This window comes from Opisthocomus hoazin, chromosome 1, assembly GCF_030867145.1.
Source record: "Opisthocomus hoazin isolate bOpiHoa1 chromosome 1, bOpiHoa1.hap1, whole genome shotgun sequence".
In the NCBI taxonomy this organism is placed as follows: Eukaryota; Metazoa; Chordata; class Aves; order Opisthocomiformes; family Opisthocomidae; genus Opisthocomus; species Opisthocomus hoazin.
In genome coordinates, this window is record NC_134414.1 from 22,937,433 (window position 1) to 22,960,052 (window position 22,620).

At 34.7% G+C, this 22,620-nt stretch overlaps 1 protein-coding gene across 7 annotated transcripts in view; it reads right to left on the reverse strand.

The window, feature by feature from the left end:
• Positions 1-22,620, reverse strand: part of PSPC1 (paraspeckle component 1) — a 68,504-nt gene that overhangs the window by 41,887 nt on the left and 3,997 nt on the right. For all 7 annotated transcript variants that reach the window (XR_012763721.1, XR_012763720.1, XR_012763719.1 and 4 more), the window contains exons 3-6: positions 21,304-21,399; positions 20,075-20,271; positions 14,761-14,845; positions 13,731-13,839 (exon numbers count right to left, since the gene is read on the reverse strand). Coding sequence is in view for 1 of the 7 variants with exons in the window: in XM_075418788.1 (XP_075274903.1) it covers positions 13,731-13,839; positions 14,761-14,845; positions 20,075-20,271; positions 21,304-21,399 (487 nt within the window). In the remaining 6 variants the exon portion in view is untranslated. The remainder of the gene's footprint in view (positions 1-13,730; positions 13,840-14,760; positions 14,846-20,074; positions 20,272-21,303; positions 21,400-22,620) is intronic.

Here is a 22,620-nt window from a genome sequence, read left to right on the forward strand (position 1 = left end):
TCTTACCTCATACAAAAATTACACAAGCAAATACACTAAACTAGATAAAACTAAAGCAAATGTAGCCATGAAACATGTAGTATACAGAAAACTACACAGCCCTATTTTTAAATACAAAGTCTAATGACAATTTTCATCAGGTTTAACAGATGTCAGTAGGACATCATCTTTGAGAAAAACGTTCTAACTGGGCTAGAGCAGCTAGTAAAAGCCAATTCCCTCCTTGGTGACTCAAGTCATTAACAGAGTTGATTGAGATGACTCACTAAATTATAGCATTAAGAAAATATATACATTAAAAAAAATATCAGTAAAAACAGGAACACACATTGCACAAAATATATGCAGATGCATATATTCCACTAAATGCTACAAGTTGGAAAAACATTCCTAATGGTAGTAACAATGATAATTATAGTTGTTGACAAAAGAAATATTATTTCCCTTATCAAAAAAAGATATATTATTAGTCCTGTGCATTTCTTAAATGTTTCCATCATTCCAGTAATATTGTAAAGGAAGAATCAATGTTATTAAAACAGAGTAATTTCTTTTAAAACAAATTAACTGTAGATGTATAGGAATGTACTTGGGAAACACCCCCATGCACTACACCTTTGTTCTCTACTTTTTGTTTCGGGAACAAACAAGAAAGGTCTTCAACTTGAGTGAGGCCTTCCGTCCTTTCCCTTCTATACATCTTCTGGATAGCACTCTGTTGCTGAGGGCAGCCCTCAGCATCTAAACCCCACAGTAAAAACAAGCCAAAAATATTTACTATACTAAACTGAAGTTATTCTTTAAAAATACAAAACAATATTTTACCTCAAACAATGTTTTAAAATCACAGATGTTTTATAATATAATACTAAATTTATATTAATGTGCAAGACAGCTACCACAGCATATTAAAAATGTCTTAACTTGTAACAAATACTAGCATATTTTACACAGAATTAATAAAGAATTGGGTAGGATAGTACTCCATTATACAACTTCATTAACTTAGTACTGAAAAGCCTCGCAGTGAATCACCTAACACATTAACACTGGAAAAGACAGAAATGGATTGCACTTCTGTGAGAGAGAGAACATACACTCAACACTTCTATCTTACAGATTCAGAAGAAACAGAAACTGTTTTCAAAAAGAAAGTTACATATTTTCTCCATGTCACCTTTACTTTAATATCAGCTATTTCTGATCTTTACAAGGTGGAAGAGAGTTTAAGATCTTCCTTTGTTTAGGTAAATCTAGCTTCTACTTTCCAAAACATGCAAGTTGTTGGGGTTTTTTTTCGGAAGTACAGTGTTAAATAACTGTCATCTTCCCAGTATGCTTTGTTTTTTTAAGTCATCCTCCTACAGCTGGATGCAAAACCCAGTCTGAAGAAAAGCTGACTTCAACACATCAATCCTCACATGATGTTTAAGTCAGGTCTACACTGACAGTTTTGGAAACGAAAGCACTTTATTTGCACTAATATTACTCAAATTTAGGGGACATTTCACTGTCCAGCAAACACTATTTAATATGGAAGAGACAGCCACTAAGCTAATGTAAAAGTGCTAAGCCCACAGGCCACCAGGAGGCCCCTCAAAGTCAAGGAGACTGCAAGATCCCAGCAACTGCAACACATTTTTACTAAACACTGTAATGTAAACCTCATTGTATGTGTTAGCACTCCAAAAGACTGTCCTCTGTTGCAGCTGCAAAGTCTTGGTAATGCAAGCTCATTAGTATTGAAAACATACAAAAACGAACAATCGTTACATTATTACTATTTACAAAAGATATTGCTGAAAGTAATCTTTTTTCTTAAGACTATTTCAACATAAGTTTTCCTCAAAATCTAAGTCAAAGGACACCTGAGTACATTAATGTACTTGCTGTTCTTGCATCTTGGCCAAGGAAAACTATTTCCTATTTTGCTGTTTATAAGGGGCAACAGCCCACATGTTCTTCTTTCCTTTGTAATGCAGAAGAACCATTATCTTACCTACAAGATTTTACTTACATTTCAGGTGTCCTTTTCTTTTTTTTTAATCCAAAATGTTCTAGTTAATTCCACCTCTAAGCAAGCACACCTGTGATATCCTGTAGAACATGAGTACTCACACAACCAAAAAGTAAAACTGGACCATAAAATGTGTTCCGTTTTTATAACATGTTGACCAAAACACCACCACTGAAAGAGGAAAGTAAATTTTTCACAACACAAAAGACTGCCAAACACTCCTGCTATTCATCAACCTACATATGGCATACCGGGCTTGTTCCAGCCTGGAAATATGTTGCAGCTACTACTTCAAAATTAGCTAAAGAAAACTAAAAAATCTTCTAGAAACATACTGATGCAAGAAGGCAAGTTAAGAGCTGGCTAAAGTTCTTCCAAGAAAGAGTCAACTGAAAATGGCTAACACCTTAGAGTGAAACCTGTCTGCAGTAAAGAGTTACTCTCAGTAAACTGCTAACATTTTGGAAAAAAACAATTTTTGACAGTATTTAAGTTTGGGGTAGAAAGTATACTAGAATAGGAAAACAGTTCAAAATACTTGCAACTGTTCCATAATGGAGACACCTTCTCACTCCTATGTCATGAGAAGCAGAAAATCACCACTGCTCTGAACTAGGAATATAGAAAACAATCTAGAAAAGACAAATGAAATAAAAAATTATATGGAAAAAAATATGAATAATCATTACTGGTTTTCATCTCAGAACAACTGAACAAAAGAATACTTACTGTCTGAGCCAGAAAAGGTAATAGTATAAACTTTTTTTTTTAAAATACATTCATGAATAGACACTTCATCATGGAGACAACTGAGAATTAAGTCACTGATGTGGATGCAGAGATATTCACCTGTCTTCAATATCAAAAGCTGGCTAACACTACTACAGAAGTTGTCTACATGCCTACAGAGATTTTTCTGAACGTCTTCATCTAGTGACCTTAGACACTGAACTTGAGAATCGCAATATTTTACAGAAAATATCCAAAATTCTCAGTAACTTGAATAAAAGCACAAATAAATATACTTTCATTAGAAAGCTTATGTGCTTTTCAAAGACCTTTTGTCACATAAGCTACTGCAGCTTTGTTTTACACAGAGAACTCACACTTTCAGAATGCTTTATTACAGGCCAAAAATTCAAATGACAATCTAACTGGTTAACAAAAAAGAAAATAGTCTAAAATAAGCCAAGATTTACCATAGAACCTACTCTGTTGATTATAGAACTCTGCTGCATATTGAGATTTATCTCTTTTCTGCTTCATTATTTTGTCTTCTTGTTACTTGCTGCTTCTCTGAATTTTAATACTGCATTTAAAACACTGCATTAATATACAATTATTTCTTGAGGTTTTTTTCCCACCTCTCCCACTTCCATTTGTTATAATACAGTAAAACATTGTATATACAACATCTACAGAACAAAACTGACTAAAAAGGTTCCTCATTTTCTCACAACCTGTGGAAAATGTTATTAACTAGCCAAAAAATTAATGTGTACAGAAGGTAAAATCTGGCCTATAAACTGCATAAACAGTAGCTAGGAATAAAAGCTAAAGATTTTAATTCCATGCCTCTCTATTCAATCATCTTTATGTCACCTGTTCAGGTAAGGGAAAATCCTACCATATCCCCTCACTGTCTACAGCTATACAGATGAAGCACTCTCTGAAGGTGTAACTGCAAAGACAGATTTTTTTTCTTCCCAAAACGCCATCGCTGTTAACCATTTGAGAGCAAACAGGAACAGAGGTATTCTGTCAAAATTTCCCCCTGATCTAACAACTAACAATCAAAAGGAAGGTAAAATTCTGCTTCTCAAATATTTTAAGGTAAAATTCAGACATATTTTTTCACAAGACAAAGGTGCTTAGAGAAGGTAACCACTTTAACAGATCTGAAAATCCTTTTCTAAAAAAACTATGATATCTATATATTAACTCTCTCAATAGCAACTTCATCATTACAACATTCTGTCAATTAATTTGGTTCCAGAGTTATGAGCCACTTTAGATCCATGGAACCAATACATAAAAACACTTCTCCTATTCCTATTAGCTTCAATTTTTTGAATGACAGTAATAAAATTAAAAACATGAAATAAATACAGTTCAACAGCTGAACATAACACAAATACTTTTTTCATTTGTAATCAGTTTAAGGCACTTAACTGTTCACTTACCTGCAAAACAACTTTCTGAAAGCAATATCCACCATATCGCCAAGTTCACAATTGACACATGTAATGTAACTACACACACAATACATTCACATCTTCAGAGGCATATTAGAGAATTTTATGCTGCAGTTTATTCTGTTTTTCTTTTAGCTAAAGAAATGCCGTAAGACTAGCTAAGTATCAAAACAGACATTCATGGGAGCATGAAGGACACCTCACTTTCACAGAACAAGTTGCAAATTATTTCATTTAAGATGCACTCCACAATTCACACTGGTGGGTGTGGAGTTGAAGGGCTGTTTAACTGGTAATGAAGTCTGGGCTAACTGTACCATCATGCAGAAATACACTAAAATATTTAACTGAAAATTGGATGTTATAAAACAATGCTGCATTTTAGATTTCACAAATGTCAAATTTTCCTTGCACGGGAAATAAATCCATGCAAATATTAAACAAAAGTGAACACTGGACTGATTCAAAACGACAGTTCTCCCCAACTGTAAGATCAAGGATGAGATGAAGTGAAAGTCATCAACGCTTACTTAGCAGAAAAATTAACCTGCCAAGAATATCCTTTATCATGAACTACTTGCATAAAAATCTAACTTCTTAATCAGAACGTTGAACATAACATTGCAAAATCAACTTAAAACACTTTAAAAGCAGCATTAGTTATAGCCACAGTATATGAAATATGATTCTCTGCCAGACTTCTGTATTAGTAATTTTTCCTCACCACAAAGACATTACATATGCTGATCAAATTGTAACAAAGTCCAATTGTAGTTGCTATCCCAAAACTGATCTGAGTTACCAAGCAATTAGAATATGCCAAGTATTTGCCAAAAGGAAGCTAAAAGACAAAATTTTTCATCACTCCCGAGAGGTCCTGTAGGAGAAACTTCTAAGAAACATATGCAGTCTTTTATGCATGTTATGAATGTTGTTTACAATCAGAATAGTTCAATATTTAAGATTTCCCCAACAAAGTTCTGGCCTGTCCACACATACAGCAGTTAAACACACAAAACCTGAATAAAGAAGTTTCAATGAACCTTCCTGGCATGAAACGAGGCTCCACCGTTTTCCAGCTAGTACTTTTATACAATCTGGAGGCCATTTACTGTGAAACAGCAGCAAGATGAGGTAGACTTGAATGAAGAAAGATGCTTATCATTTGAATAAACAGAGTTCTGACAGAGGAAAACAATATACATTTTACCAGGCAATTCTAGTATTTTAATCAAAAGTTTAAAGAAACTGATCACATGAACAATTCCAAGTAGATTAAGAAAAACTGCTTTCCAGTCAAATACCCCAAGTCCAGTAACTCTTAAGCTACAGTGTCTGCTTTCATCAAAAGATACCTTACAAAAACTACTATTTTATTTATGTACTACAGACCCAAAGGTCAGAATCATGTTAGGGACACAATGGGCATCACAATGAATAGGAACAAACAAGAATAGTTGGTCCTTATCTAAAGGACATACAAGTTCCCCTACAGATAAACAAATGTTTAATAACTCAGAAAGGGCAGGGAGGAACTAACACAAAAATTATGTAAACAAACCAAATTTTAAAAGGATTATAAAAACCAGCACTATATACAGAAGAGAAACAAAGCCTGAAGAATCTAATTCTGACATTATATTGTCTTTTTCAGATCTTTTGTATTAATATATTCAGAAGAGACACTTACCAGCTAACCTGCCACCAGCGTATCAACAAAACTGCATTCAGCAACACTAGTAAAAGCAGCATGCTCCGTATGTCATGTACAGAACAAAACTCATACAAATACTTTTTCATTCTACACAATGCTAAGCTTAAATTAGTAAGCCATTAGCCACTGTAGGAAATGATAACAGGGACAGACTTTTTAGCAGGGCCTGTTGTGATAGGACAAGGGGTAATGGTTCTAAATGAAAAGAGGGTAGATTTAGACTGGATCTAAGAAAGAAATTTCTTACAATGAGGGTGGCGAGGCACTGGATCAGGTTGCCACGGGAGGTGGTAGATGCCCCATCCCTGGAAACATTCCAGGCCAGGTTGGGTGGGGCTCTGAGCAACCTGATCAAGTTGAAGAGGTCCCTGGTCTTTGGGGGGGGGGGGGGGGGGGGGGGGGGGGGGAAGTTGGACTAGATGAGCTTTAAAGCTACCTTCCAACCCACACTATTCTATGATAATGTTTGGGAAAAAACATCTTTAAATGGTAAACCTTAAATATACTTAACTGACTCTTTAAATGTTAGTTTCTATTAATCAAGATATTAAATTCCCCATCTGAACAAGTAAACAAGAGCTCTACAGAAACCTATCTCATCTTTCTTTCCAAAAGACACTACTTATTAAAAATGCTAAATCATCTAACAATAACACCTAATTTCTGGAAAATTAAGAGTGGAATCTAAAGAAAGACTTGATGGAAGATTTAACTACCCACAAGCATTAGCTCTGGTAGTAAGATAAACCTACCTGATGCCTCCCCTACAGAAAGGAGGCTTGTGAAATACTAATGAGAAAAACCCTAAATATTTTAATTAAAAAATAGCATTTAGTCTGGTATCAAAAGACAGGTAACCTCACTAAGAGAAGGTAATTTCTATGTCTCAATTTACTGCATTACCACTATTAAAACTTTCCACTCTGTGAGAGCTACTGAAGCAAAATGTTAGAGGCTAAGCAAAAGATCAGAGGCTTACTGCTTGCACTAAGAAAAAAACTACTCAGAAGACACTGCCTCTCGAGAAGGAAACCAGATGTATAAATAAGCTTTCCTCACACTAAACAACAGACCCATTAACAAGTTTACTCTCATCAAAAAATACTACTTCTAGAGAAATTTCACTTATTGCTTCTCAGGTGTTAATTCTTTTCTTTAAACATAGTCCCCTTGCATAAAGACAAACTTTTCTAAGCAGAGGAACTTATTTTAGCTGCAAGTCTCAATGCCACCAAGTAAGATCTCAGGATTTAGACTGGTGGATGAGTCCAAAACAGGTACCAAGTAGACAACTGAAACTGAAAGACAGTTTCTTCTTAGTCTGGGTAAATACGCGTACAAACTCCAAGTCAAACTTAACTCCAGTAGCTGAGGAAGAAAAAATGAAAATTATTAAGGCAAACAATTTTAGCTTCTTCAAAAGACGTAAGGCATTTATCAAATACTTACAATAGCAATGGATTTTTCTAAACTATTTATAAAAGCCTCATTCTTACTTGCCAGAAAATGGAAAACTGAAGAACTCGGTATTTGAGGAACTTAAGTTATGCAAGTAGGTTTTTGGGGTTTTTTTTAAACTTGTGAGCAGTAACGATTTTCAGAAATTACATTAAAAAACTGGAACATAGACTTAATTAAATTCGCTCTTTAATAGATGTTTTCTTTTTTATCTGTAAAACCCATGCAATAGGAGAAGCTAAGTACACAAATGGAGTACTCTATAAACAAGCACACCAGATGCATATGAAGTCTTTCCATTAATAATTGAACAAAAATGGCATCTGCTACATCTGAGGCCTCAAGAAACACCAACAAAGACTGACGTCATTTTGCCACTGCATACGAAGTATCTTTAGAAAAGTATTCTTTTAGTTTCTTAATTCATCAGTCTTACTGAAAGAAAGTTAAGTTATAAATAAAAACAGACAGTCTAAAGAACACAGTCAAAAAATTCTTTATCAACTACTGTAGAAGAGAACAAACCTGGGAATGCTTACACGCAGTACTGCAACATGTTAATTCATACTGGAGATTTATGCCTATTTGACAGCACATTATGAGACAAAAATTATTTATGGTCACTTGTTCTATTCGAAAGTTCACATGAAGTAAGTATTACTATATTCTAAAGCACTCTGTGCAAACATTAGAAGATGATGGTAACAAGAGTAAAAGATTTTAGTCTCCCAAATACTCATAACATAAGGAAAATTTATCACATTACCCTAAATATTCACAGTTCACACACACTGAAATAGTTACAACTTAAATGTAATATTGTAATGATTATTTGATCCATTGGTGCAAAACTACCTGAAGTAGCATCCTTGACACACAAAAACATAATCTAGAAAGTCAATTATGAACCATCCTAAAACGATCATGAAATAAACACAACCAAAAAATATCTTATTCCACAAATAGCTTCAGTTTATGTATACAAATACATAATATACTACAAAAAGATGGCTGAAGTTCTGCATTGATTTTTATGCAATGTCTTTTCATACTAAAAGCAGATATGACAGTTAAAACAGTTTTGATATCTGGCAGCGTAATCAAAGGCTGAAAATAATTTATTTAGTTTCTGAAATCTAGTGTTACTGCCAAAACTAAGACCATTCACAAACTTCATATTTATCTTGCGCAAAGGCCTAGCCTATGTTGCTTTATACATAGCAAGAAATTTGATCACCGAAGCAAAACCACTGCTAAGAAAGCAGGAATGGTTTGTCAGGTTCGGTATTTTTAGTTCTGCATTTAACGATTCCTTTCCCCAAGCCTGTTTTACCTTAAACAGCTTTTAAGGTGTCAAACACGAGCTACTTCTTTGACAAGTATGTATGGTGGATTGCAATAAGGAGGTAATTCCTCTCTCAAGCAAGCTCTACAGAACAGCTTTTATAAAGCATCTTGGCTTTATAGCAGTTTGTTAAGAAACAGAGTCTTTATTCATACAACCTTACAAAACTTCACCACCATCAACTTCATTAAGTATGCTATGCTGTTAAGATAAAACAACCAAAATTTATTATTAGTAGAAAACAGATCCAACTTGAAAAGATCCTGCAAAATTTGTATTAATTTATTTATTATTGGAAAACTGCCATAGCTTAAGTCTAATTTTGAATAACGTAGGAAACAATTCCGCATTCAGTGAGAATTCAAACTTCTTGTATAAGTGGGGCTTTTGAGTATAATGGAATCAAAGACAGAAAAAAAAATGTACTTCTATTCACTCAAGAGCCAAACAGCGCAAAAAAACTATTCCTGAATTACAGAAGTCCAAGGAAATCCAACTGATAGTCTTGTTTTAAAAATGCCTTCTACTTAACTTGCAAGTGGATATAGAAGTGAGGGATAAGCTATAACTCAAGAGGCTCAAAATAAGAAAGAAATGGGAAGCTATGTTTATAAACTGGTCCAAAGGAGGACAAAACTCTTAGAACAAAGACTAAATATGGGTCTGTGTTTTTTCCCATCAAGTTTCTGGCATTACTGAAGCTATGTACTTTGTTATTGCTTTGGGATGTGCTTTTTCACTCCCTTGTTCTTATCTGTCCTACAGCTTTTGATCCAAGTCCGCTACAGTCTCTGCTGTTGTAGCAATCTCCACTGCTTTAGCGGTTACCACTTTGTGTTGATACACAACGAACTTGAGCAGCAGAGCTTCTGTCTAAGAAAAATTAAAGGAAAGCAAAACAACACCTATAAATAATTCCTGAAAAGACTAGGAGATAAAAAAAGTTAAGTATTTAATATACAAAGTCTTACATGAAAGAACTGTAAGCATTCAGAAGTTGAAACTGATGAACTCACAAGAAACAGTTTCCTTGGACGAAAGAGGACAAGGACACCCCAAAATCTCAAATCTCTCTTTAAACCAGAAGAGCTGTGAGCTGCAGGCCAGTATCACAGCTACTGTTTCATTAAATACAATACCCACCTGACACTGTTTTGCAGTGTTACAACAGAATTAAATACGTGTACCATAAAACCAAAGACTACAACTCCTAAATATTTCAGTCTCTTTTATAGACACATGAAAACTATTTTAATACACTAAATCCAAATTAATCTCTTTTCACTATTCTACGTTGGTGACATAAGTAAAAGTAGATCCTGGAACCGGAATTATTTAGTATATAGGCTCTGACTGAGATTTAACAATGTAAATCTCTAAGCCATTCACAACTGGATAGTAACCATTGCACAGTCTGAATAATTAATGTATTACTAGCACTCAGAAGTACTGCATTATTTAAAAAAGTATTTGTGCTGCTGAAAAAATATTGCTTCCAATCACCACCAACAAGTTCCTATTTTAGCAAGGAATATGTATGCAAAATAAAAATTAGCAAAATATTATAGGAAAACAAGTCTCCTGATGAAGCTATCGTGAAATCAGAATGCATATAGATTGAGCTGTAACAGCGGATTTCAACCACCCAACTTTTAGGAAGAAAGGGAAAAACCCTAACCAATACTAAAGTGTTTATCAACAACTTACCTACTAGACAACATACAACTAGATTAATAAACTGTTTAGGCATCACTAGGCCTAATTTTTATCACTAAATCACTAAATTTTTAACGTACAACTTCACCATGAACAAGAATGCTTCAGGAAGAGAAATCCCCACACAGAAAATATTTTTTTTTCACCTGTAACCAAATCGAGTAACTGGTAATTGCATTCAAATTGATTACAAGACGTTTTTCAAAAATAGTTATACTGAATAATCAAAGTTTAACAAGTTAGGGAAAAGATACAGAAAGAAACTTTAAAACAGGAAAGCCTAATACTGCAGCCTTACATGACAGGTTCCAATTCTGGTTGTCATTGCACTTACCATTTATGTCCTTTTATACTGAACAGTAAAAAAGGATAGGATATAAGTGAAGGAAGCTTACTTTTCAAAGCTTTCAAGAAACAAAAACAAGGATTAGAAACAATTATTATTTTCCTTCTAAATACATGGTTGGCAGAAGACTTTAATATGTTATAAGGATTACGCCAAAAGAGTTTATCAAGACCTAATATGGTAAAAACTATTCACCAGTATCATAAAATGCAATTTTCACCAAGAAGCAACTTTTAAACTCTTAAAACAGAGAATAATTTTTTTTCAGTGCAATCCGAAATTAGAAGTAATTACCAGATGGAGTCTGTTCACAGTAAATAAGTATTAGTAAGAATTAATTAAAAAATTTAGTTGTATAAGAAATCCTACTAACTTCAAAAAAGATTGGATGTATCATTTCGCAATCTCCAAAAATGGTTTACAATCCTTCTGCCACAAAATGCAAAGGTTTTTTCAATTCCCATTCCAACTACACAACTATGTACAGTTGTCTAAAGACATTATAATGAACACCTATAAAATGACAGGCCACGCTCAGAGTTACATAGCTGCCCTTATTAGAAACAGTTGCTAAAGTAAATACATCACTTCCAATTGTTTCAATTCTTCATCTTTTAAAGTTCGAAGGACACTAAAAGTAAAATATTAGTCAACACATGACCAGAATACTAAAGACTAGTCTGAAGACTAGAGAACACATTTTTTTAATATTATACATGCCACTTCAACTTCACATGACATTAAAAAAACACCACCTGCACTATACATACCTTTATGTAACTTGTAACACTTTTGGTAGGGTTGTCCCTGCACAGATACATCTATATATTCTCGCAGTGTATTAACTGATTCCAGATGAACACAGTCCCAGTAATGCAACTCAGTGGGAAAGCTACACTCTTCCAAAGCATTCTTCCACCTTTACCTTTCCCTCCAAAAAACTCCACCATACAAACATTGCAAAAATTATGCATAGTGATTGAAATGCTTTCCATTTGAACCATTCCTCTCCCCTTCTTACGCTACATTTTTGCCATGTCCAGCACACTAACTTGCACAGTTTCTATTCACATTAAGAGTTCAGAATTTAAAGATGCAGACAGGCACGAGGATGGCCAAACTATGGCAAGCAATTCAAGCACAGAAGCCAAGTAACATTATCTCAAGGCAGTTACAATACAACAAGTAGAAGTTGCTGGGGCCAACGTTATCCAGTTTTCCCAGCACCCCAAGCTGCAGGATATAGGCCACAATCTCCTAACAGCAATGGAACCTGAGGCAGCTGCTGCCATCTCAAGTGTGTGGGATGGCTCCCCAGCTTCCCCTTTCTGCAGCTCTCTGCAAGTAGCATGGGTGTCTCAGATCAGCCACAGGAGGATTTTGACAGGTAGCTTATAGGGTCAGAAAGTCAGGCCACCCCAAAAGATGCTACGTGAAGACATTAAGGTGAAACGAAATTTCGTATTTAGCACTACAGAAGTCACAATCAATAAGTGCTATTTCTAAATCACGTCAGACAATTGTTATACACTATTTCACAAAATATGTTTAATAATATGTGAGAACACACTAAAGGACATTATGAGTTTTGAATTCTTGATCTTCATCACCCCAAGGACAAGATATGCTGAAAGCAGTTTTCTTTTACAGTGTGACCACATAGGGAAATCAATGTTTTGTTGTTTTCTGCTGCAAGTTTCTCAAAACTCAATCAGCAAAATTAACTGATAGCTGTTAGTAACATCAAAGTAACAGTTTTACTCCCTCCGCATCTTTATCAAAAACACTAAGGGAGAAAGGATGGGAAAAAAGATGTCCTGCTGCTAACACCATTATCTTTTATTTGCTTACTTCTCTTAGGATGTTTCAGAACACACATAACATTCTTCTCAACCCTACAGAAAATGTTACAGTATATAATGTGAAATAGCTATTTCCTCCACAAAACTCAAAATCAGAATGTAGCTGAGAAACGAGCAGTTTATGTATCAAGTTGCACCCGTAAACGGGAGCAAAATCCACTCCTGCAGACTACAGTTGTTATAATAATATAAAACAGCATTGTGTGGATCTCTTATTCATTGCTTCCTCGCTAAGAATAGGCGTAACAGTAAAAGGTATCCATCTGACATGAAACTAAAGCATTCACAATACAGGTTGTGCTCATGTATCTGCTTTGGTTGGTAAAAAAAAAAAAAAAACAAACCATACCCTTGACCAAAATAGATCATCATGAAAATTTAGAAGCTGACTTCTCTGATACCACCATTTTGTTAGTCCTGCAGGATAAGTCTTCACAGGCAGAACACACCTAAATTACTAATATAAACAATCTAGAAAATATAGCAGAGGACATTTTTTCCCCCCACTTTTATCTTTCAGTCTCCTTTAGTAAAGTTTTGAGGTTATCCTCATCTAATTCTACAGTAGGATCAAAGGGAAGAGTGATTTTAGGCTCCATATGAAGTTAACACCATCTATTTTGTTTCTGAAGTACATCCTTCTTCAAAACTTCAGCACAAACCAAAACAATTCAAACTAGCTTAAGAGCCTGAACTGGTTTAAAATTTAAACCTTCAGTCAGACTAGGGCTCCTCCTCATGGAAACATCATTTATTCCCATGACTGCTCACTTAGATAAATACTATTATTTTATTGGCAAAATTCATTTCCCTAATAAAAAAGACAAATTATTACCTGAACACTTTCACTTAACTGAAGCATTACATCACCAGCTTGCGGGAAAAATAACCGTGATGCCATTGTACAAGAGATTAACTGCACTACTAAATCTATACTGCTCCACTCAGAACAATGGAATACTGAAGGAAAAACAGTAAACAAGAAGGCAGTAGCTCAATAGCTAGTATATAAATAATAATAAATAACAATAAAAAATGAAAACACAATTTGGACTTTTGTCATAGACTTTTACTTACATTGTCCATGAAATTTGGCTTAAATCCTCCCTCCTGCTGTCGTCGTAATTCCTCCTGTTCCCTCTGGCGCAGCATCTCTTCTTCACGTCGTCGATGTTCTTCTTCATGTCTAGAATATTTTTCAAAAACTATGTCAATTTAGACTCTTGACCTTTTCTGACTTGTACTCAGTCTCAGGAGCTAAGATCAAGCATATAAACAAAACTGCTCATTCTTTTATTTTTTATATAGTGTAAGTCACTAATCTACTCCACCTGGGTTTGAGTATTACTGATGTTTAGGGGTTTTTTTAATTTTAATACAGGTAATTACAATACCAGTACATTCTATATCTGTTCTTCCAGCTACATACTGGTAAGTAGGTTAAAATACTCCAGTTTTTAAAAAATCACTATGGATTATAACATTTAATTACTGCCAAAAGACACATTTTTAACTCTGAGAGAAGTTTGTGTTTCAGGGTTTTTTTTTCCTCATCTACATTTCTTGTGATATTTAACATAAAAAGTATTAACTCAACCAACATGACCACCCAACCAACCAGTATGTTTATTTTCTTAAATTTTAGCAGAGGCAGTGAAAAGTGAAAATACCCCCCAAAACCTCATGTAAGACTATTAAATTTGCAATGCTACTATTCCACATGCAGCTCACCTGTCCATAAATCTTAGAAGCATGTTCGTATCTATTACAGCTATGCTTCTCACAAGGTTAAATATGAAACAAATTTATGTTATTTCTACACTATTTAGAAAGCTCAGAAACTTACAACAGAACTAGTATCACTGAAATAAATTTTAAAAATCAATAAATATCTGAAACCATTCTTTTATATTAGTATAACTGATCACTTTCCTGTTCAAGAACATGAACAGAAATATCACACATTATGCTTTTGAAAAGTAACTTTTTAGAAGCAGAAATATTTTCATTTGATATGAAAAGCAAGCGCTACAAGCTAGAGTATCTAAATTCATGTAGGCCTACAGCAGCTGCATGTCACACCTTTGCACAGTAGAAGACAAAATACCTCAACTGTATCTGCTTCCGTTTTTGAAGTTCTTGATTTCGAAGTTCTTCCAAACGCCTCAATTCCTCTTGACGTCGCATCAGATCTAACAAGATTAAAAAGTGTAATAAAGATAAAAGCTGCCAATCAACAACGTGGCAACACAAAAAACTGCTATTACTGTCAGATTACATTTTTAACACTCAATTTTTAAAGAAATTTCTTAACACTTTTAACTGGTTTCTTCCCATAAACCGAAGTCTAGTATATGAAAAAACACACTGGATCCACAGCTCACAGAAACAGAGAAGTACAGGACTGGCAAAGCATCTGAAGCAGGTTATGGAAACAGAAATCTGAAGTCCTCAAACAACAAAAAAAAAAAAAAAGGGAGAAAAAACTCTCAAGCTCTTAAATCACATCCTAGTTTTACACCTAGGGCAAGGCATCAATTTTCTCACAATTCTGTGTATTGCTGAAGTCACACTAGCAAGAAAACTAGTACAATATATTTGGGCTTATATTCTCCACTACCTACTGCAGATGACTGCATGGCACACATCAGAAGAACAAGTCATAGGAACTTCAGGCGCATGTAGTTTGAGCCTCCATATTTATCAAAAGACTCTGCTTATCACGATATACAAATGACTGATCTCTAACACTACCAGAAAAGAACAGCCACACCCTCTTAAAAAGCAGGACACAACTAACAGTAACTACTTTTGCTGCACTAGTTTCTGACCAGGAACATTACTGATTTCTGCCTGGAAATTCATGCTTTCTTCAATGAATATTAATTCCGTCTTTTGTTAGAAAGCAGTTGTTTGCCTTTTCTATCTTCATAGAATATTGGGCACGTGACATTATCTACAGACACCACAAGGAACATTCCACTTTACCTATTAAATGCTTTTCATGCTTCAATTCAACTACTCCACACCACTTCTCTATGCATCTCTTCACTACACTAATCATCTTTTTAGCTATGCATATCACTGTCCTCAAACTTGCATCAGTATATATTATTACAACTTAACCTTTAATATCCAGAAACAACTATAATGATCAGTACTATTCACCAAAAAATCATGTGTTCTCGAACAAAGCTGATCATCAGATTTTTTCTCTCGCAGCATCCTTATCAACATTAGGAGTCCTTTCTCCAGCACATTTTGCAGGCTTGCTTTTCCAATCTCTTCTGCAAAACTAATACATTTCAACACTTTAACAGAGTATTATTACACTAAAGATTCACTCAAATCAAAGTCCGAGGGCTGCATCTTTCCAACTGTGCTTGCCATAGAAGGCTTGGCCACTATTATGCTGACACTTCGGAAGCGCCACAAGCACATTTTTGTTTGTTTATTTTCTTATAACCTTCAGATTATTTCAGAGTACAAGTGCCATTTCTTCTTTTGAAGTTAGCCTCTAGGTTCTTTCATAGTATTACCAAGATCAAGAACTGGCCCATTCTATGCTCAATATTGTTCAGTGTGGGAAAAGATGTTTCCTTGTCAGTTCTTTGTTCTTTCAAATTTACGTAGCATTCCTTTTTTCTTCTGCTAGTAGACTGGCACACAATTTCCCACTCTCTATCATTAGTTGTTACAAATTTATCATTTAGCCCCCTTTATTCGTGAAGTCGTCTAGAGTCCTACTTTTCCCAGCGTCCTCTCAACTTTTTTCCACAGGACAGTTCTGAGTATTGCCTTTCGTGAAATTATTAGTATTTTGAAGTTCCACATACCAACTTATGATCCAGTACCATTTGACAATGTCAAAATCTTGGCATAAAGCCTTACTAGCCAGATGAAAATACACATCTAGAGGCTCGGGTTGTGCACAGAGCTATTCATATTAAAATATCTGCAATGATGGTAATTCTGGAATGACCTATGTTGGACACAGGCCCTTTCTCAGAATACAAAAAGCCTGCACTAAAGCAGCTGTGAAAAAGACAAAAAAGCATTACTGTTAGCTTCTGCACTTTTCCTTAATTTTATCCTCAAACCTCTGCAGAGCAGAGGGCAGAAGATGAAAGTGTGCTTTCACCTCACAAGTTAATCCTACAAGCAGGAATACCCAGTCCAAAAAGATTTTTAAGTTGTTTTAGCTGCTGCTTTTTCAGGTTCTGAAAATGGAAAACAAATGCCCAGCTTCCATATAACTGATAAAGAATGAAGCTTGTGGTTAAATTCAGTCACTTTTTCCAACATTTTCATAAACTATTTAACCACCATTATGAGAGAACATTTACAAAAGTCTGAAGCATACCACCAATATGTAGATCAGAAATATCACACCAATTTACTTACACAAGGAAGCAGGTATTCTGCTTTACAAATTACTTGACTCAATCTGTCAAAACATGACACTTGAAATTGAAAATTACACATATCAAAAGAACGAAGTCTACCTTCAGTATTAATACTACACCACAAAAACCCGAGTACTTAAGCCTACATGTTCTAGTTCAAGTCCTACTAGCTCTCATAAAGCAATTTCTGTAAAACCTTCACCTGCAGGAGTACATGGACTCCAGGAAGCTCACCCTTCCCCTTTTTTTTCAGCTCCTGACAATTAATATATTGCAGTTCACATTTCAGAATAACTTATTCAATACACCTTTAAATCTGTGGTTTGTGCATCTGCTATTAATTATACATTCTGATGCCTCAAAAGTTTCATTGCATCTCTCAAACTCTGTGATGCAAACTCCTTAATATAATTAATATTCTTGGCATGGTCTGAACTTTTACTCAGAGACACTGTTCAGACCAGCGAGATTTAGAATCACCTAATGTCTGAAAACAAATACAAATGAGAAAACCACCTTATTTTCATACACACTGAAGCAGGAGAGCTGACAAGATTAAAACAGAGGGAAAGATTACTAACCCCTAGAGCTTGGCAAATTAAACATCTGCAGGTGAATAAGCAGAAATCTAATTATCTGAAGAAAATTTCAAGTTATTTCGTACCAGAGAAGTACTCTGATAACCAAACAGGGAAGGAAAAAACCCTCCTCCCACACCAACAAAAAGCATGTTCCCTCACTGCAATATTAGCACCAAAAGCATTCATATTCTAGTGGCTCTTTAACAGAAGAAGTAATTAATTCCTCTTCCATACAAAAGTGAAGTTTAATAGATATTCAAATAAGGAATATGTTTTCCTTCAGTGTCCTTAAAAGAAACCCTAATATCCACAAAACATACCTAAGCTGCTCTCCTGTGTTTTCCCATAAAGACCTTTTCTTAAGAAACAGGCCACTGTCATCTTGTCTCAGTTTAAAACATGGTAAAGGCATGATAATTTCAGAAAAGGTAATCCCTAACCTTGCCTTCAAGTACATGAAACAGGTGAATAAATTCTAAAAAAAATTACAGAACTAGATCATTAGCTCTACCAAATACTAACAACTAGTTAAATCAGTGGTAAATTTATCCAACCTGTATTTTCAGCATTGAACCATCTTTACCAATATCAGTTAAACATATACACATAATTAAAAGCGTGTGTCTAATTGAAAAGGGGGGGCTGTACTGTGTATTACAGGCATTGTCATTATATCACATTAACATTCACATTCCTCACCTGTAAGATATACCTATGCTTACATGCAAACCAAATGCTTTAATATTTTTTGCTTGGAAAATAAACCAAGAAACAACTTGACAGTTGTCATTTCAGGTGCTGCAATAACTATTTGGCATTTCAAAACAGGTTTTTTATTTTATTACACTCTGTATTTTGGTACAAGATCTTATGTAAACAGTATGGTTTCACACTAAAAGCAAGCATGTCTATTTAGAAAAAAGAAGGCTAAATAAACTTTTTCCTTATTACAACTTTCATTTGCAGTAGATTTAAGAACACTACACAAAAAAACAAATATGCTCCTTTTAATCTCTTTTCCAGTTATGAAAATGTTTTAAAACACATTTTAAAAGAATGCATGTTTACATTCTATGTATCCAAGCACTTGGGTGCTTTAATTCCACCAACCTAGTGAATACTCTTGTCCGGCTCACATAGATATTTTCGACATGTCATTCAAGTCAGCATTAATAATTAAGATAAACCAGCCTCACACAGGGAAGTCGTAGTACCAGCAAACATGTCCTTCCTTAAGAGTAAGCATTAAGTAAAGCCAAGTAATTGCAGCAGACAGCTTGTGTAAGTTATCTGGGTTTAAGTTTTGAGATGCATCCACTACTTAGACTCTCAAGAAATTCAAAACCCTTCAAAACGACAAGCCACTCTTATTCAGCCTATCAAGCTAGTTATTGTACTGTCTTATAATCTAACCCTTAGGGATAAGATTTTTTTTACGTAGCCATGATGTCCCTTAAATTAAGATTTAAAGAAACACCACAAAACTTCCATGTTTCATTCATTCAACAAACATTGAAATCCTGTCCAACAGATCTGCAATATATTTAAACTTTATCCACCAAAATCTCACAATTTAGCAGTCATACAGAAGGCACTAAAATCAAGTAGTAGCTCAATAGTCCTGAACTGGAAAGCAGTGACTGCATGTCCACACCATTTTGAAGAAAACGTATTTTGGGGAGAAGACTAACAAGCAGAAAGTACCAGGTACTTGCCCTGCTACTGTCCTCTCTGCCCAACAAACACAAGCTCCACCCAGCTCCACTTTTAAAGATAGGGCTCGAAAACAATTGCTACAGGGCTTTCCCCAACTCCAACACTAGCAGAAGACAAGATGTCCAAACAATTGCAAAAGAGGAATACATGATCTTCAAATTTCAAGGACGGCTGAAATCCATGGCAACAGTGAGTCATTTTGAGTTGTTACACACATGTAATACTACACTCGCATCAGACTTAGGTGGGTTTTAGAGGAAAAAAAGAAGTAAAATTAGCTACTGAAATATTTAAAATCATACCAGAGGTGCACAGAACAGCCAAAAGAAGTACGAGCTATCATTTTTTTATTTTTTCCTGCACATGGCCCACAAACAGTACTTAGTCTTATCTAGTACCATAAGTAACATCAAAAACGGAAAATAATTTTGCTGATGTGTGTAAAGCTACCAATTTGTTTATATAAACTACCTACGCTACACAAATTTAAGCAGTGAAGAAAACAGACCTAGACAATCACCTCTTTCTCAGTTTCTTAATCCATCTCTGCAGATCATCAAGGAATGTCTAATGAGAAATATTACTTCCTTTTTCTCAGTTCAATGCATTTCATTAAATAGCATCTGGCAAAATCTTTACGTTTAACATACAGTTCTATGCTACATAAAGAAAAACTGTGACAAAACAAATTTGATACTAGTAGATTAACTGATTTTACCTTGCCGCATCAGCATTAGCTGATGCTCATGCCTAGCTGCTTCCATTTCTGCCTCTAGTTTCTCTTTGGCTTCTCTAATGTTCCTGTCAACCTGTTCACGCTGTTGCTTTTCCATCTCATCAAGAGCCTTCCACCGTGAAGCATACTCAAATTCAAATGTTCCAGGCTGAGCGAAACGTGGAGGCTGTTCTCTTTCCCTAATAAAAATTTGGCAGTTAAAATGCATGGAAGGACACATTTAGATTAACAGCTGTAAAAGCGAAAGAATTGATAAACAATCACTTTGAGTGTAGGTCTGACTTTGAATCAATTTATCAGATTACTATATTCTAAACCAGTCAAAGCCTAATTCAGCTAAGACAAGTAGTATGATCAATCATTCAAATAAAGATCTATTCAATTTATATAATTTTAAAATAGAAATTCATATTACTTCAGTACAAAATACTAAGATGCAACAGTAGATTAACTGTGTTCAGCATTCTAAAGCAGTCAATTCATAAAACCAGTTATTTAAATAAATATCAAAGCTTACTAGACAGCTCAGAACATTAGCTAGAACCTCTAAACATTGCCAATACACCTTTTATTTCATATTCTAACATTAATACTGTAACTAACAGTGACACATTTTTAAAAAGTGGTATTCTACATCCTTACTGGAATAAGCATTTTAGCTTCAAGCATCATGATTTCTAAATGGCAATCAAATTTCAATATTAAAAATCAATATTATAAGGTTCAGTGACATCTCTTTCACCTCATGATCAAGACTCACTTTCTCATGTCATGCTTAACAAAGTTTTATCTGAACCATGGAAGCTGCAAAGATTTACACTCCGTTGACTTAAACAGTTAAGGGGCTATTCACAGAACAAAACAAAAAAAAAAACCCTGTGGGTATCCCAATCTCTGCATGATTAGACCACACTCCTAATCTGTAAAAGACTACAGCTTGGCTGGCAACAAGCTCCAACTGACTTCAGTGTAGGCCAGGAGTCTACCTACTTTGGAAAATGCAAAGAACGTTAAATCAGCAAGTCGAGTCTGAATTTTACTATGATTAGAAACTCTTGGCAAGGTCCTGTTTAATCCTTTGACACAAAACAGCACAATATACAAAACCCTACTTTGTTACACAAACTCGAAAACAGAAATGAGTGTATATTTACCAAGCTAACTGAGAAACATAAATCATGTTTTATAAAACAAAGCTAAACACAACTTACTTGTGATACTGCTGTGTTTTTTGCATTAACTTCTCTGGGAGCCCATCTTCATCATCAAATTGTTCCATTGGTTCTACAACAACAGGTCGAGGTGTTCTGGAAGACGGTTTCAATTGAATAATCGAATCATAAATAAAGCAGTTAAAACTTATTTTAGTATTCTGAGGAAACACTTCAGAAACCTAACATACATTATCTATAATTCCTGTGTCTTTCAAATCCTTCTTAAATCGTAAAATTCTAATGAATTCTGATTTTTAAAATTACTTTGAAAATAATTGTTTCTACACCCAAAACCAGCTATTCTGTCTAGAAATCACAATTTACTTGATGTAGTTCTGTTTGCTATGAAGCATTTAAAGATTTTTTTTAAAATCTCAAAAACCTTCTACAAAGAATTATTAAATATTTAGGCAGGAACTACCTTTTTGTTTCATCAGTGAGGCAACATGGTTATAATGGGAAGGCACCAGACAAACCCAAAACAGAGCAACACAACCTATTTGTATTTCAGCAGAATATTAAAAGTTATTTTGAAAGTTACTCTACAAAACAGCTTGATAATCTGGCATTAATATTCCAATGATAATTAGAAAAAAACATTTCTGCTTAAGTTATTTAAAACCCATTATTTGAACAACCATACCCTCTCAGAATCCTAATTTAACTTTGAAAACACCTTCCTTCAGTTCTCATTATCTGAAGTAATCAGGGGCAAGTATTAACCAGTACTGCCAAGGACAGCAGTATAAGGATCCTGAACTGTGTAAAAAGCTCTCTGCACCAGTCTTGGGAGAACAGCCTACAGCACACACCTTAAAGAAGCAAGGAAAGAGCTAGAGACACTGTTTTCAAGACACCAGCGCTTATTTACTGTGTTCCACACCTTTATTTCACTTTGTAGATCTTTTCAAGGTAAAAACATCAACATATTTTAACAACATGGACAGCTGAGAAAGAAAACTTTATGCACCAAGTGCAGATTAAAAAGATGAAGTCTGGAATCACAGCACAACTCAGCAAGTGTTTCTTCTGACGTTATCTACATGGCAATTACTGGCAGTTCTGTTACTGAAATGCAACTCAACAGTGGTGTTAAGTCGATGATTTAAAACAATTTTAAATCTCTAAAATAACATTTCAAATGCCTAGTTTTGATATATTTAGCCCATAAATTGAAAGATTTCTTTTTTCTGATCAGGCAAAGACTTTCAGATAAAAATGTAAAATTTTAGATTCTGAAGCACATCAAAGCATCACGGCAGCAGATTCACGCTAACTGTCTTTGCAGCTACTTACTAGGGAACATGTCATCCA